A 16,678-nucleotide genomic window follows, 5' to 3' on the forward strand; every position below is an offset into this window, starting at 1 on the left:
GACAGCCAACTTACTCAGTCAACCAACGTCTTCGAGAGGACAGTCAGACGATCAGCCAGTCAGTCAATAAAGTCAGTTAATCAGCCACTCAGCCAGATAGTCAGTCAGTCAGTCAGTCAGTCAGTCAGTCAGTCAGTCAGTCAGTCAGTCAGTCAGTCAGTCAGTCAGCCAGATAGTCAGTCAGTCAGTCAGTCAGTCAGTCAGTCAGTCAGTCAGTCAGTCAGTCAGTCAGTCAGTCAGCCAGATAGTCAGTCAGTCAGTCAGTCAGTCAGTCAGTCAGTCAGTCAGTCAGTCAGTCAGCCAGCCAGCCAGCCAGCCAGCAAGCGGTCCACCATGGCCCTCAACATCCCAGGTCTGGTTGTAATGGTGATCTTCTACCTGCTGGTCCTTGGAACGGGAATCTGGGCATCTCGGAAGTCCAAAAGAACGGAGGCTATGAGTGGGGGTGACAGGATGGACGTGGTCCTGCTAGCAGACCGGAAGATCGGCCTGTTTGTGGGGGTCTTCACTATGACCGGTAAGCCTAACAAACCATGGATGTCACTACCTCCACATAGGCCACTGCCATATAGGCATACCTATAGTGACAAAACGCAATAATGTTATGCACCTCTTTCAAACATGTCATACAAATGTTTGTCATCCAAGCCTGTCTACCCCATTGCTAGTACATGTGTGTTTGTGAGTGTGCGTGTGTGTGTGTTTTACTCCTGCAGCTACATGGGTTGGCGGTGGCTTCATGCTGTGTGTAGCAGAGGCGGTGTACAACCCCCGTATGGGTCTGATATGGGCTCTCATGCCTGTCCAGTACTCCATGTCCTTTATAGTCGGTAAGGAAATGACTGCCTCACGTTTATTGTTAACGGTAGATTGTCCTAACAGTAGATTGTCCTAACAGTAGATTGTCCTAACGGTAGATTGTCCTAACAGTAGATTGTCCTAACAGTAGATTGTCTTAACGGTAGATTGTCCTAACGGTAGATTGTCCTAACGGTAGATTGTCCCAATGGCAGATTGTCCTAACAGTAGATTGTCCTAACGGTAGATTGTCCTAAGAGTAGATTGTCGTAACGGTAGATTGTCCTAACGGTAGATTATCCTAATGGCAGATTGTCCTAACGGTAGATTGTCCTAACAGTAGATTGTCCTAACGGTAGATTGTCCTAATGGTAGATTGTCCTAACAGTAGATTGTCCTAACGGTAACCTAACCTAATCTCCGGCCTACTTTATCAATCTATTAATGTTCAATCCTCAAGCAAACATGAGTCATGTTTTTTGGGGTCATGGCTTGTACAGTACCACTCTTTGTTTTTAAGGTGGTATGTTCTTCGCTAAGCCCATGAGGGATAAACAGTACCTGACCATGATGGATCCTTTCCACATCAAGTATGGAAAAACTCTGACAGGCGCTCTGGTGCTGCCCGCCCTGCTAATGGACATTCTCTGGGTGACGTGCACACTGCTCAGCTTAGGTAGAAAACGCACACGTACACACACACGCACAAGCACACGCACACAAACACACATACAGTACATGTGTGTGTGTGTGTGTGTATATATATATATATATATATATATATACAGTATACGTGTGTTTGCGTACCTGCTTGCCTATGTGTGTGTGTGTGTATATATATATGTGTTTGTATACTGGAATGCTTGCCTGTGTGTGTGTTTGCTTGCTTGCCTGTGCCTGTGTGCGTGTGTGTGCATGCATGTGCCACAGGGTCAACAATGACTGTGATCCTGGACCTGCCCTTCTCCTACTCCATCTGGCTCTCCTCATTAGTGGCCATCATCTACACACTGCTAGGAGGCCTCTATTCTGTCGCCTACACCGACGTAATCCAGCTCATCCTGACGTTTGTCAGCTTGGTCAGTCTCAATAAAGATTTAGAATATCTTCAGCATGAAGAAACAATATTTATAACGCAAAGAGGATCACCGTTACCTGGGATATGAGCATAATTTACCATGTAGCACCCTGTGTGAAATCTGTTACACCTGTACAAACAATGTTGTTTGTACACCTGTACAGACAATGTTTTGTACTTTCTTTCTGATCAAGCCACTTAAGCCTCTCCCTGTCAGACTGCTCTGTCCCTCATGCCTTCCTTTAAAACTCCACAATGTGAGGCCACGTTGGAAGAAGCACTCTTAAGATGTGTTATTTTAGGGATTTTTGTGAGGGAAAATTCCACTCTTTTCCAATACCTGTCACATTACGCCTGCAAGCGCGTACAGGATGTTCAGTAGCTCGCTAGTTGATTATCTCCGGGGCAAATGCCGTCCCGGTCGTTTCCCGGGAAACAATGTCACATGACGCATGCTCCCCTTCCTCCTCCTCCATCTCTCTGCAGTGGCTTTGTGTCCCCTTCCTGCTCGTAAACCCCGCCTCCAGCAACATCGCTGAAACGGCCCTCAACCACACCCACCAGACCCCCTGGCTGGGCAAACTAGAAGCAGATAAAGCCTGGAGGTGGATTGATGAATTCTTACTGTTGGTAAGCAAAGTGTAACTATTGGTTAAAACCCACCTACTCGTACCCTGGGATTCTTCTCGGCAGCTAACGTGGTGATTTCGGGAGGAAGTGTCTGTAGGTCAGAGGACCTCCTTAAACCTCACAGTTGTTGATGGTGTCTTTTGAACTGTGATTTTTTTATTTTATTTTATATATATTTTTTAAACTTTTACCTGTCATGCTCTTCCTCATCCCGCTTAGAACCTTTCTTCTTCTTCTTCTTCTTCTTCTTCTTCTTCTTCTTCTTCTTCTTCTTCTCCACATCCTCCTCTTCTCTCCGTCCCCAGGGCCTGGGAAGTGTATCGTTTCAGTGTTTTCACCAAAGGACCCTGTCGGCCTCCTCTGCGGCCAACGCCCAGCTCACCTGCTTCGCTGCTGCCGCCTGCATCGCCGTCCTGGGAATTCCCCCTGTGCTGGTCGGGGCAGTCGCTGCATCCACTGGTAAGGACTGTCCATGAAGGCCTTGTGAGAGGTGTATAACTGCTTATAAAACCGTGTACTGTGGAAACGCAGTACACACACTGTTTTATAAGCAGTTAATAATGTATAGTAATGTATGGATATATATATAGTATATGCATTATGAGAGCACATAGAGTATACACATGAAATATTGTTTATGTGTATCACTGAAATGTCACCCAAACACACACACACACACACACACACACACACACACACACACACACACACGCACGCACGCACGCACGCACACACACAGAAATATTGTTGAGGTGTATAACTACCAACATAGCATAGGGTGATGTTTGATGTTTCTTCCTTCTCTGGGTTGATGATTAGTTAGCCATGACAGAGTAATGGTTACAAAGGGTTTCAAATAAGTTTTCCTACATTTTACGGAGAAACGGTTCCCTTCGCCAGAAGGGGGAAATTTCTGACCCAGGAATTAGTGTCGCTTTTTGTGTGTGGCTGTAAGCCAGCGCACCAAAGATAGCAAATGTCTGGTTGTCACTCCCTCCCTCCCTCCTTCTCTCCCTTCCTCCCTCCCTTCCTCCAATCGCCAGTAGAAGAAGACAGTCGATGCACTGTGGATATTAGCCATTTAAGTGTACAAATTTGCCTTTAATTTGAAAGGTGGGGGACTACAAACTGTAGCGACCTCTGAGAAAAGGCTTTCATCTTTCCAACGATGTGTTTACTTTGGTGAGTAACGAAACGGATTTGTCTGTAGACTCGGACGAGTAGGCCGAGGAAGCGCATTCATAGGTAAATTGCATTGAGAGTAACAGGGCGTTATCTGTAGAATATCGCCCTGGACCAGGTCTACAGCACACCAAAATCAAGAGGACACCAAAATCAACCCGCCGATCTCCACTGCACAAGTAGAGTAGTGGTGAGAGCATTGGACTCCCACCCTGAAAACTGGGGTTGAAGACCCGGTGGGGATGACGTTATGGGACTATACCCCAAACCTCCACATGTTCATCCTTTCACTCCAACCTTTACCTCTTGCCTTATAGATCAGATCCTGTCCCAACCCCAACCCATATTCTAACCCCAACCCACACTAGGGACTGGAAGAAGGGCCCCAAAACCAACCCGTCGATCTCCACTGCTAGAGTAGTGGTGAGAGAATCGGACTCCCACCCAAGAGACCGGGGTTCCCGTTGGGGATGACTTTATGTTATCATCAGTGTAACTGCTTTAACCACTGACCGCTACCGTTAATGTTATAAAAGCTGCTGCTAGTTGTTGTGAGCTCATGAGCTAACTGGCTATCCCGCTCTCATTGTGCTGGATTAGCATTGGAAGCATTGGAACTGATGTGTCCAGGCGACAAGACCTATCTTAATTTATCAGACATTATTTCATGTCATTTCAATTCACAGCTATTTCAGTGGCATGACTAGCTTCCGTCCTACCAGTCCTGAACAGAAACAAGCCAGCCACGCACATAAACCAGGCTGGACCTGGCCTGGTTCAATTACTAGGGCTTAAATAGCAAGGGCTTAAATAACATCTGCTGTGAGAACTCCAAACTCTGCTCACTGTTCTACGTGTTCCCCAGACTGGAACCTGACGTCTTACGGTTCTCCCGCGCCGTACGCACGCGGGGAGATGACCCTGGTCCTGCCGCTCGCCCTGCAGCACCTCGCCCCGCCCTGCGTCTCCATCATCGGCATCGGTGCTATCGCCGCCGCCGTCATGTCGTCCACGGACTCCGGTCTGCTGTCGGCCACAACCATCTTCGCCTCCAGCATCTACAAGAACATCCTCAGGAAACAGGTGAGGAGGAGGAGGAGGATGGGAGGAGGAGGAGAGGGAGGAGGAGGAGGATGGGAAGAGGAGGAGAGGGAGGAGGAGGAGGAGAGGGAGGAGGAGGAGGAAAGGGAGGAGGAGGAGGAGGGGGTGGGGGGTGGAAGGGGGAGAAGGTAACTAGAGTAGAGGCACTACTGTGTACATTCTTGCGTTGACTCTGGAACTCTTTTGTGGGTGGCTGTAAGCCAGCGCACCATAGATCGCATTTGTATGGTTGTCACTCCCTCCCTCCCTCCGTCCCGTTGTTGACCTGCAGTTGTCCCAGAACACTAAAATAAATACACTATGATATCACACAGTATCAAGTTCCTTGGTCGTGTAGTGGATAAAGTGTCTGACTACCATTCGATGTGCAATTGGCCAGGAACCCGCCAGTGGATTCGGCCGGAGGTCCGCTAGCGGATTCGGCCAGAGGTCCGCCAGCTCGTCCATCGGGGACCTGCTGTAGGTCCGCTAGTCTTGTGTTATCTGGGTTTATCCCTTACCTTTGTCCAGAAACAGAAGTTGAACCAATTGCAGCAAAATAGCTAACGTTACAGGAATCATCAGTGTAACTGCTTTATCGACTGACCGCTACCATTAATGTTATGGAAGCTGCTGCTAGTTGTTGTGAGCTCATGAGCTAACTGTCTATCCTGCTCTTATTGTGCTGGATTAGCATTGGAAGCATTGGGACTGATGTGTCCAGGCGACAAGACCTATCTTAATTTATCAGACATTATTTCATGTCATTTCAATTCACAGCTATTGACATATCCTACACCATCATGCTACCGCAGCTCGTCTGCGTCCTCTTCTTTGACGTCTCCAACGGTTACGGAGCCGTCGCCGGCTACGTCGTCGGGGCGTCCCTGAGGATGCTGTCCGGCGAGCCGAGCCTCGGCCTCCCTCCTGTCCTACACTTCCCAGGTTGCACTCTGGAGGACGGGGTTTACGTCCAGTATGCCCCGTTCAAGACCATCTGTATGCTCTCGGCCTTGGCGGCCATCTTGTTGGTCTCCCACCTGGCGTCGCAGGTGTTCCACAGAGGACTTATTTCAGATAAGTGGGACGTGTTCAAAGTGAAGAAGCAAACGTCCCTAACGCCAACAGTCAACGGTGAGGGGAATGAGGAGAACGAGAACAAGCAAGTGCTGACAGGAAACACACGAGAGGATACTGCACACACAGCTAACTCTGATATGGAGCATGACACATTTAGCTGTCTCTGAGCTGACAATGGATACCAGGCTTTAAGTTTTCTTGTGCCCCCCCCATCCTTTTTTCCTCTTTACACACCCCCGGGATATGGTGCGTCCTCGGACCGTAAACGCTGATATTTCACAAGTGCGAGTATGACAAAATCAGAGAAACCAGGGATTTTTGAAATGGCCTCTGTCTGTCTGTTCATGTACAGGAGCCCGCCACTGGAGCTACTAGCCACGGTTCATTGCTCCCATTGCCGATACAATGCTTTGTACACACACAAAAAAACGATATGTTGTGTCTCGGTAAAAGTAGTTTTTTTTAGGGGGGGGGGGGCAGTGCCCCTGTAATATTAAGCCTGGACCCCCCTGTGGGTCCCCTGACTGTGGTGAATATTTAAACCTTGCGCATACGTGACAGCTCATTTTGGACAATGCAGGCAAAATGCATTGTAGATAATAGACTAGTTATATGTAAGGTATAAATGGGTATTTTTCTCTTTCTTTTGATATTACAGAATAGTTTGCATGGTTCTTGTTTAGGTAGTTTGATGATGCTGGATAGATTAGTCTAGTGATAGTGTATGGCTAGGTCATGTACAGTATGTGTTTGTCATGCCCATAGGTCATTTCATTAGCAGCAAGTTGCTTGTATGCTTGTATACTGTACATGTGTGTCAATAAAAGTCTCAAGGTTCCCCTGCGCATTCCACGCAATCCTCCCAGCCCTGTGCAGCTCAAGTTTGCATTGTGTTGGTCCATTTATTGATATGGGCAACAAAACATCAGCAACAGGAAAATGTATTTAACTAAATCAAACAAGTGCATCCCCACCCAGTGAGTATGCACCCACACTTATGCACATGTGCATTACAAAAACAGTATGGAAAAAAACATAACTAATGTGTGGTGTAATTATAACAGATCATTCTCTACACACTACACATGTTCCCCCAGAATTCACCTCAGTAGAAAGATATTGGGGGTACCTCTTCAAAATACAGGAGGGTGCTCGGTGATATCCCTTGAGCATTTTCAGATATTAACCCCTTCATGCCCGAAAATGCCAAAATCAACTTATTTAGACGCGTTCTGTCCGAGTGAATTTATTTTTCCGAGGTACTGTAAGGCGACAAAATTATATTATATTTAGATATATTAACAACATGTGACACCCGAAATATGTCCACACTGTAAAGGACATAGGCATAACTGTTTAAATATGTTTTCAATGCATGATTGCTATTAAATTTTGATTTTTATATGAATTGTATGTCCCTCACTCTAATCATATTGTGTTTTACAACCAAAATATTTTTAAACAGCATATATTGAGAAACCAGGCCAGGTAAAGCCTGGCTTATGTGTGTTGGCTGGCTTGTTTCTGTGCGGGACTGGTAGGACGGTAATGTCTGATAAATAAAGATGAGTCTTGTCACCTAGACACATCAGTTCCAATGCTTCCAATGCTAATCCAGCACAATAAGACCGGGTCTTCAATCCCAGTCTCCAGGGTGGGAGTCCAATGCTCTCACCACTACTCTACTTGTGCAGTGTAGATCGGCGGGTTGATTTTGGTGTCCTTCTTGATTTTGGTGTGCTGGGACTACTGCCTCTTGTGGTGCCAACAGAGAAATGCAGGCCAACATTGTCCGCAGTAACGGAGGGAGGGAGGGAGGGAGTGATAACCGGACAAACGCTATACTAGGTGCGCTGGCTTACAGCCACGCACAAAAAAGCATCAATACATTAAGATCATTTCTCCATCACCACCTAAAGCTGTGCCAGTCAACAGTCAGTCTAATCACTGAAAATAAACCACAAACCACAGCGACTGGTGCATCACATCCTATACAAAAATTAATTACTATAGGATTTGAAGTGTCCTACTCCTATTGTAATGAGGACTGTCTGTCTATAATGCAGTAGCGTACCATGTGGTCTTGCACAGGGTCTTCTCCAACATTGTTATTACTCCCAATGCATACCACAGAGCCATTATGACAACAATGGCCAAGCACCATGAAGAGAATGACAGGACGATAAAATACACCCCCTTAGGACACAGCACTCAATAGCCTACTCCCCTACTTCACTAATCAGTGTTTAGGCTACTAGCCTACTAGCCTACTAGGCGTATTAGCCCACCGCTCCAGGTCTTGATTTGGTTTGGTCTTGACTTCCGTAAGCTAGAATAATTTTATCTGGCCTACAATGTTAAGTGAATAACGAGCTAGTAAGACCGGTGTCAACAGACCGTAAAGTGGACTGTATTTTCATGAAGACTACAGTAGGGGGCGACGGAGCACTACCAAAATGCTAAACACGGATGAAAATGAAGCGATATGGCAGAATACAAGACGCATTTAAGTCAAAAACAGTCTGAAAGTCGATTTCAGGCTTCCCCTTATGGTGTCAGAATGAAGGCTTTGGATTTGTATGGGTAAGACAGGATTACCCTGGCTTATAGGAGCAATCACCACTGGTAGGGGTACCAATAATTTGCAACACTTGGGAAAATTTAATTGTTCCTATCAAAACGTAAACAACTATATTTCCGCACTAAAACGAAGTCCATTAGGCTACGACAACTCGTGCTCAAACACCACAACGCCTTTTATCAAACTGAAATAGCCCTGCCAGTGCCAACCATCTCTGGGCTACTGTATTTAACATAATAACATTGCATTCATAAGCCATTGTTCTGACACCATAAGGGGAAGCTTGTCAACGACATGCGACAACAGGTCCTTATCTCTCACATAGCAGCAAATTCACACACATTGCCAACATGATCAATCTGAAATGCATACGGTTGCGTGTCCACCGACAAGCTGTATTTTAGGGTCTATAGGGACAAGAAAATAACTTACCTGATATAAAATGGGCACCGCAAACGCGGGCATTTCTGATTATGTCCTCAGTCCAGTCCGTAGGCTATGCTTAGCCACAGGCGACTCCATTTCTGAAAAGGCCGGTTTCCTCTTGAAACGAATAAAGTTTGTCACTAGAGCTCCGATTTGTAGCCTACACCCGTAGACGCAACAGCCAGACATATTGATGGTATATAAAATACTAGTGTTTGCACTAAAACCGCTCCAGGTCTTGATTTGGTTTGGTCTTGACTTCCGTAAGCTAGAATAATTTTATCTGGCCTACAATGTTAAGTGAATAACGAGCTAGTAAGACCGGTGTCAACAGACCGTAAAGTGGACTGTATTTTCATGAAGACTACAGTAGGGGGCGACGGAGCACTACCAAAATGCTAAACACGGATGAAAATGAAGCGATATGGCACAATACAAGACGCATTTAAGTCAAAAACAGTCTGAAAGTCGATTTCAGGCTTCCCCTTATGGTGTCAGAACGATGGCTTTGGATTTGTATGGGTAAGACAGGATTACCCTGGCTTATAGGAGCAATCACCACTGGTAGGGGTACCAATAATTTGCAACACTTGGGAAAATTTAATTGTTCCTATCAAAACGTAAACAACTATATTTCCGCACTAAAACGAAGTCCATTAGGCTACGACAACTCGTGCTCAAACACCACAACGCCTTTTATCAAACTGAAATAGCCCTGCCAGTGCCAACCATCTCTGGGCTACTGTATTTAACATAATAACATTGCATTCATAAGCCATTGTTCTGACACCATAAGGGGAAGCTTGTCAACGACATGCGACAACAGGTCCTTATCTCTCACATAGCAGCAAATTCACACACATTGCCAACATGATCAATCTGAAATGCATACGGTTGCGTGTCCACCGACAAGCTGTATTTTAGGGTCTATAGGGACAAGAAAATAACTTACCTGATATAAAATGGGCACCGCAAACGCGGGCATTTCTGATTATGTCCTCAGTCCAGTCCGTAGGCTATGCTTAGCCACAGGCGACTCCATTTCTGAAAAGGCCGGTTTCCTCTTGAAACGAATAAAGTTTGTCACTAGAGCGCCGATTTGTAGCCTACACCCGTAGACGCAACAGCCAGACATATTGATGGTATATAAAATACTAGTGTTTGCACTAAAATACGGCTCGCTCTGAACTCGTCTGTCTCCACCTGCTTCTGTTTCAAGAATGCCCGCGCATACATAGCTGGGTCTATAATGAACAAATATATGACCCACGCTCTATTTTAACAAATGCTGGGTTTTGAAGCCTCGGCTCTACCAATAAATAACTTATTTAGACGCGTTCTGTCCGAGTAAAATTATTTTTGCCGAGGTAGTCTTCTTCTGTGGTGGTGGCAGTGCTTTGAAGCTTCAACCCAGCATTTGTTAAAATAGACCCTTTTGCTTAGGTAAGTGAAGTTTCATGTTTATCTGACACTTGTAAAGCTTTGATTGATTGATTGTAGGCTAAATATGAGCACCTCTCCAACTAGGCCAACACCGATTTATTTTGACGGAAAAGTGAATGGACCAGCAAAGGACTGCTGTCTGGTATGAGCGAGCGGAATGCGACAACGGGACTGAGAAGGGCTAAATTTCAACCAGACATTCCAGTGAAACCAGGTAGTCAAAATAACTTACCTGATATAAAATGGGCACCGCAAACGCAGGCATTTCTGATGATTTCCTCAGTCCAGTCCGTACGCTTAATAATGGCGATTTCGTCTGTCTTCCTCTGCTACTGTTTCAAGAATGCACGTGCATACTTGTGCTGACAAGGCTGTAAAAGGGTCTGTAATTAACAAATATGACCCACGCTCGTTACATAACTTCTATAACATCCAGTGACAAAATATGTCATGGTACCTTGGTATGTACACACCAAGGATTAAACTCACAACCTTCGCGTGATAGGCAACGCACATGGAGGTATAATATAAACAGTGCACTATCCATTCGGCCACCGCTGACCTGGGAAATCAGTGGACTCTTTTTGTTTTGATGTTCTGGGACCACTGCCTCTTGTGGTAGCAACAACAGAACTGCAGATCAACAACAACAAGAAAGAGGAAGGGAGCGACAAATAGGATTCCTACTTCTTGGTGGTTGGCTTACAGCCAACACACAAAAATAGCCCATGGGCCCTGGATGGTATCTCGTGATACGGACATGATTGCAGTATCAAACTGTATGTTGTTACCTCCGCCTTGAGAGAACGTGCTAAAGTAAAAATTTCACTGTGGAGTTAGAATACTACTTCCCACCGACCACCACTGCTCACAGATGTAAAGTATTTTGACACAAATAATAGGAACATAATCTGTATCTACATGATATGTATCAACTTATTATTATTGGTCTAGAAGAGATCAGACCTGAGAGTAACAGACTCTAGCTCCTTCGGTAGGGTGTGTGTGCCTTCAAACCAGTAGGTTGGAGTTCAAGCCCAGGGAAGTGCAACAAGTAAATAATGTTGTTTTCTTGTATATTATAGTGATTGTGTTTTGTTTTAGTTTTTTTGTAAATTATGTACATAGTGTAAATCATGTATATAGTTTAATAAAAGTGCTGCTCCTGTTGGCATCACTGCAATGCTTGGCATGAGAAGTCATGTAATCTTCCCAGTGTGATGTATGCCACACACATTTCAATTTCTTTATTGGATTTCCAATCAAAGATACAAATCAATATCAAAATCCAACAGTAGCAAGAATCACACAACGCAGTGCAAGATCACATTCACATAATGTAGTCCCAGCAGGGAGATCAAAGCTATTTATGGATATATGTAACAGCGTCTTTTCCATATGAAATGACTGCCAATGATGGCAGACACAGAACACACACACACACATACACACACACACACACAAACATGCACAATTAATAAAAAATGTACATATAACTAGGATGAGCATCCCATACAGTAGATGGAACACTCAACAACTAATTAGAATGCTGAGCTGTCATGATCAAAATTCTTCTATGACATCTAGAACAATTCTTCTATGACATCATAACAAAGACAGCTATAGATTCATACAGTAACATCACCCTGGAGTGCATTCACTATTGAATTTCCTGTGAAACCTCTGACTTTTCTGATGGCTTTTCAGCATTTAAAGCTTCTTATTGGAGTTGCTCTCTTAGTGGCGGTGATCAAGATTGATCCTTCAGACATCAAGGCCTTCAGAGATACCCTGATGTCTTCCATACTGCCTAAACAGTGGGCTGCCTCTCCACCTGGACCGCGTCACCCACGACTTCCACTTGACTTTGACCTCGCCTCCTTCACTGGTCTTCAAACTGTGACAGAGACAACCGACGCCCACCAGATGGAGACCAGCAGGTTCTGGGTCTGGGACTATATGGAGACCAGCAGGTTCTGGGTCTGGGACCATATGGAGATCTGCAGATTCTGGGTCTGGGACCTGTTAGTTAAGACCTTAGCGAAAAAGACATCCAACGCCCACCAGAGGACCAGAGTATCCCTGGTCACTCCCATGATCAAAAGACCGACCAGGATCAGGGCTCTGGACAGTGGCACACAGTCCTGGGACCTCTCGGCTAAAATACTCCTTGCTGTGGGAGTTATGGCCCTAGGAGCCACAATCTTCTGCCTTCTAGGAAGAATTCATTAGTGGCAGTCCTAAAGGTAGACTGGGGCACCATGGAAGGGACTGAGGATACAAGGGGTGCAGACTAGCGTTCGTTGGCGTTCTGACATATGTGACCGCCGCTGGTGATTTGGTCCTCAACTAGGCATTTTCATTTTTCAGTTTTTTACAGATTATGAAAGTGCAGATTGTAAGCTTTCAAATGAGGTCTCATACATTGAAATCTGAACATATTTGAATAAGATATGCTTATTTGAATGCTAGTACTGCCAAATCAACTTAGCTGAGAAATCGCCCTCCAAAGTTCTCCAACAATTTCACACCTCTGACTGCCAGGTAATGGGCGTGAACAATAGCCTGGTAACCGCACCCCCAGCCACTCCCCCACTGGACGATCTGTCATTATCTGTCAGAGTGGCTGTCAACTTGGGGTATTACCTGAGAGTGGGGTGCTCTCTCACTGATTACCCCACACTCTTTGAGTCAGTATTAATCTTGTGTTGTGAATGCAGTTAAGAACAATATAAGATGAAGTTCAAATTTAACGTTCTTTATTGTCAAATACATGATATACATTACAAGCATAAGTAGTAAAGTGTACAAAAAAAGGCGACAGTCTAAGTGTTAAAGTGTACAGTCAGTTGTATAGACAAGGTGCATAGTGTTCATTGTGATCAAGTGCACAACAAAGTAATAAGGTGCATAGTGTTCAATGTGATCAAGTGCACAACAAAGTAATAACAGTCCCCATCTCAATACTCAAGGTAATAACAGTACTCGGCTCAGTATTCAATATTCGAACAATGCAGTCTGTGCAAGTGTGCGCAAGTCTGTGCAAGAGAACACGCAATGCTTCAGTATACAAACAGGAAAAGGCTGTGGCCTTTCTCCTGCAGTGCTGTCCATCCTGATGATCTGCAGTGAATCTACAAGCGGACAGTCTTGTTCTGAGCTGCTGTGGAGTTTGGCGGGGGACATGTGATGTCTCGTCCCTCATCAGAACAGAACTCTCTGATCTTGTTAAAGAGATATGTCTGTCTGGCCATGTCCAGTCCGGGTGGGGCTTGCACAGGAAGACCTTCTCTGGGGGGCAGGACATCAGGCTTGCGCAGCAGCTGAAACTCAACTGCTGGTGCATCACGGTGTTCTCTGGCCACAACCATGCCAGGTCTCTCAGCATCAAAACTGCAATAGAATAGAAGGAAGAAAGTACATTAAACTATTGCCCACAGTACTGGCACTCCATATACATAAAATAGTACCAGAAAGTGTTGATTAAATAGACTAGCTAATGCATGATAATTACCTGAAGTGCTGGTAACTCGAAATCTGTGGGAGTGCCCGGAAGTAGGGTTTCAGATGCTCTTGCCAGTTGTAGCATTTGCATGTCCAAGCGCATGGGGGTCTGCACTTGTCCACCATTCTCCTGGTAGTCTTGGGCTATGGCCTGGAGCTTGTTCTTGCTCATGCTGTAACCAAAACAAAAAACAAGGTGTCAGACTAACATACCTCTCATGCTCTCTCATTCTGTTTCTCTCTGTAATAGCTACCTAGCTAGCTAGCTAGATATTAGCTGCCTCGCTGGCTAGTTTAGGAACACAGGGCTAGCTCAGCTAACTAGCATGTTAGCTAACGTTAGCTAGCTAGATATTAGCTGCCTCGCTGGCTAGTTTAGGAACACAGGGCTAGCTCAGCTAACTAGCATGTTAGCTAACGTTAGCTAGCTAGATATTAGCTGCCTCGCTGGGTAGTTTAGGAACAAAGGGCTAGCTCAGCTAACTAGCATGTTAGCTAACGTTAGCTAGCTAGATATTAGCTGCCTCGCTGGGTAGTTTAGGAACACAGGGCTAGCTCAGCTAACTAGCATGTTAGCTAACGTTAGCTAGCTAGATATTAGCTGCCTCGCTGGGTAGTTTAGGAACACAGGGCTAGCTCAGCTAACTAGCATGTTAGCTAACGTTAGCTAGCTAGCCTTTGTTAGTTAGTGCTAGATTTGTTATGCTAGCTAGACTCAGTCACTTGTTTAGAAATGAGCTACTGCTAAACGACTAACGTTAATGTAAACAGCACAGATAGTATAAAGATAGCTTACTCGAAGCATTGTCCTCTTCTTCACTACCACATTCCGAGTTTGTACCATCGTCAACATCCATGTAGTCCTTTAGGTACGAATCCATAAGTTCTCCATTGTCGAATCGTCGAGCGGCGTTGAGCAGATCTTTGTTCAGAGCTTTCGCAAAAGCTGTAGCATCCATGGGTAAACGTGGAACTGAAATGTAAACAAACACGGCGTGCAGTTCTTATGGGCAGGGTGGGGGCGGAGAACCCGGAAGCAATAGCCAATGAAAACAAATCATGCTAATCGATCTGCCCGCCCCCAAGCCCGGCTCGAAATCAGCTAAAAACGAGCTTAGTTTGCAGACTAATTAAACGTATTTCGTGAACCTAAAACTGTTGTCTGTTATAGTAAGTAGGTTCTTCACAACTTCAACTTTGGTAATACGCAAAAAAACAAAAAACGAAAAAAAACGTTTTTTTTAGCTATTTTGCCCTCTAGCGCATTTCGGGGTTTGCCGAGTTGCGGACCAAATCACCAGCCGCTGTCACATATAATTCGCCATAAAGTAAGATTCTAGTTCATCTGGAAAGGCTTTTCTAAATATTTAGCGTAGAACTATTTAGTCGCAGCACATACGTGTGTAAACTTCCGAAAACTAGGTAGCCTAGCAACATAAACAATAACAATAGCTACCCTAAGTAGTTCCGCTTCCTGAATCCCCTCTGCGGATTTATCTACACATCTGCAACGGTCGCTTCAATACAAGTCAATGGATTTCATAAAATTATCAATAAAACCCTACAGGATTCATACTTTGCGGCGAATTTGATGTCAGAACACCAACGGACACCAATTACCCCCTCAGTGAGCTTCTTGTCTTTGAAATCGAGAGTTTAACATGTTTTTGAATGATTTTTCACGGTGCCCACCCACATCCATTGTATGACCAAAACGGTGGTAGAGCAATTATCAGACTTTCTCAAAAGTGCTAGTTTTGTCAACGTTTTGATCTGAACCATTGTATATGATCATAAGTAACCTTAAAACAGGGCTAAACATGCATTTTCCCTTTACTACTCCTTTAAGTTTCAAGACTTACAGTAGTAATTGTGTTCTCCCCTCCTCAGGTTAAAAACAGAGCAAACCAGGGACTGCGACCAGACAGGGAAAAGACAGAAGACTGCTAACAGAAACCTCTGAAACTTTTTGTATTTAGTAAATGATGTACATTTGTAAATGATGTACATAGTTTAATAAAAGTGTCAACATGTATCTGTTATTGAGGTTTGATTGTACCCTAGGCCTACTGAATAGGCTCTGATAGCCCAGGGAGAAAGAGAGAGAGAGAGGGAGAGAGAGACCTCTGATAGCCCAGGGAGAAAGAAAGAGGGAGAGAGAGACCTTGCCACTTTCTTATCTCTCAATCACCGTCTGTTAATTTTTGTCCACTTACACATTCAACAACTGCACATACTGATGAAAAGCATTCATGGGCAGAGGTCTGTGCTATCCAAGCACCCTTTCTAGTTTTCTAGTTTTTTCCCCGCAAACAATTACAGGGTCATTTTTTTTTATAGGGTGCCATTTGGACTTCATAACTTGGGATAAAACAAATGTTGAATTACCTACATTTTCATGTTCTATTCTATAAAGGACATATCTAACTTACTGAAAAACATACTGGTCAAGCTACAGTAGTCTTCTTCTGTGGTGGTGGCAGTCTCTTTGAAGCTTCAAAGAGACCGCCACCACCACAGAAGAAGATTACCTCGGAAAGTGAGCAAACTAGCTAGCCTAGCTAACATAAACAATAGCTACCGTAAGTAGTTCGGCTTCCTGAATCCCCTCTGCGGATTGATCTACACATCTACAACAGTCGCGTCAATACAAGTCAATGGATTTCATAAAATGATCAATAAAACCCTACAGAATTTTCCCTTTACTACTCCTTTAAGTTATGGTAATAATATTACGTATTAGGGTCTTGAGCATCCTACCCTGAAACATGTACAGAACATTGTGCATGGCAAACCATGCACTTTACAGCTGCATTTCACTCTTGCAGCCACACCGGATCATCTTCAGGACGTAGTCGGAACAAGTTTGACATCTT

General features: G+C 44.7%; 1 protein-coding gene across 1 annotated transcript; it reads left to right on the forward strand.

The window, feature by feature from the left end:
• Positions 1–333: 333 nt before the first annotated feature.
• Positions 334–6,015, forward strand: LOC311311658 (high-affinity choline transporter 1-like; the record flags this gene model as incomplete). The annotated part of the gene is made up of 9 exons (XM_084441406.1): positions 334–517; positions 717–830; positions 1,319–1,474; positions 1,729–1,877; positions 2,363–2,506; positions 2,812–2,965; positions 4,554–4,771; positions 5,169–5,226; positions 5,549–6,015. The coding sequence occupies 9 exons, from the start codon at positions 334–336 to the stop codon at positions 6,013–6,015; spliced, it is 1,644 nt and encodes a 547-aa protein (XP_084297532.1).
• Between the last annotated feature and the right edge of the window lie 10,663 nt (positions 6,016–16,678).

The sequence above is a fragment of the Borostomias antarcticus genome, assembly GCF_949987555.1.
Source record: "Borostomias antarcticus genome assembly, chromosome: 7".
Classification (NCBI taxonomy): domain Eukaryota; kingdom Metazoa; phylum Chordata; class Actinopteri; order Stomiiformes; family Stomiidae; genus Borostomias; species Borostomias antarcticus.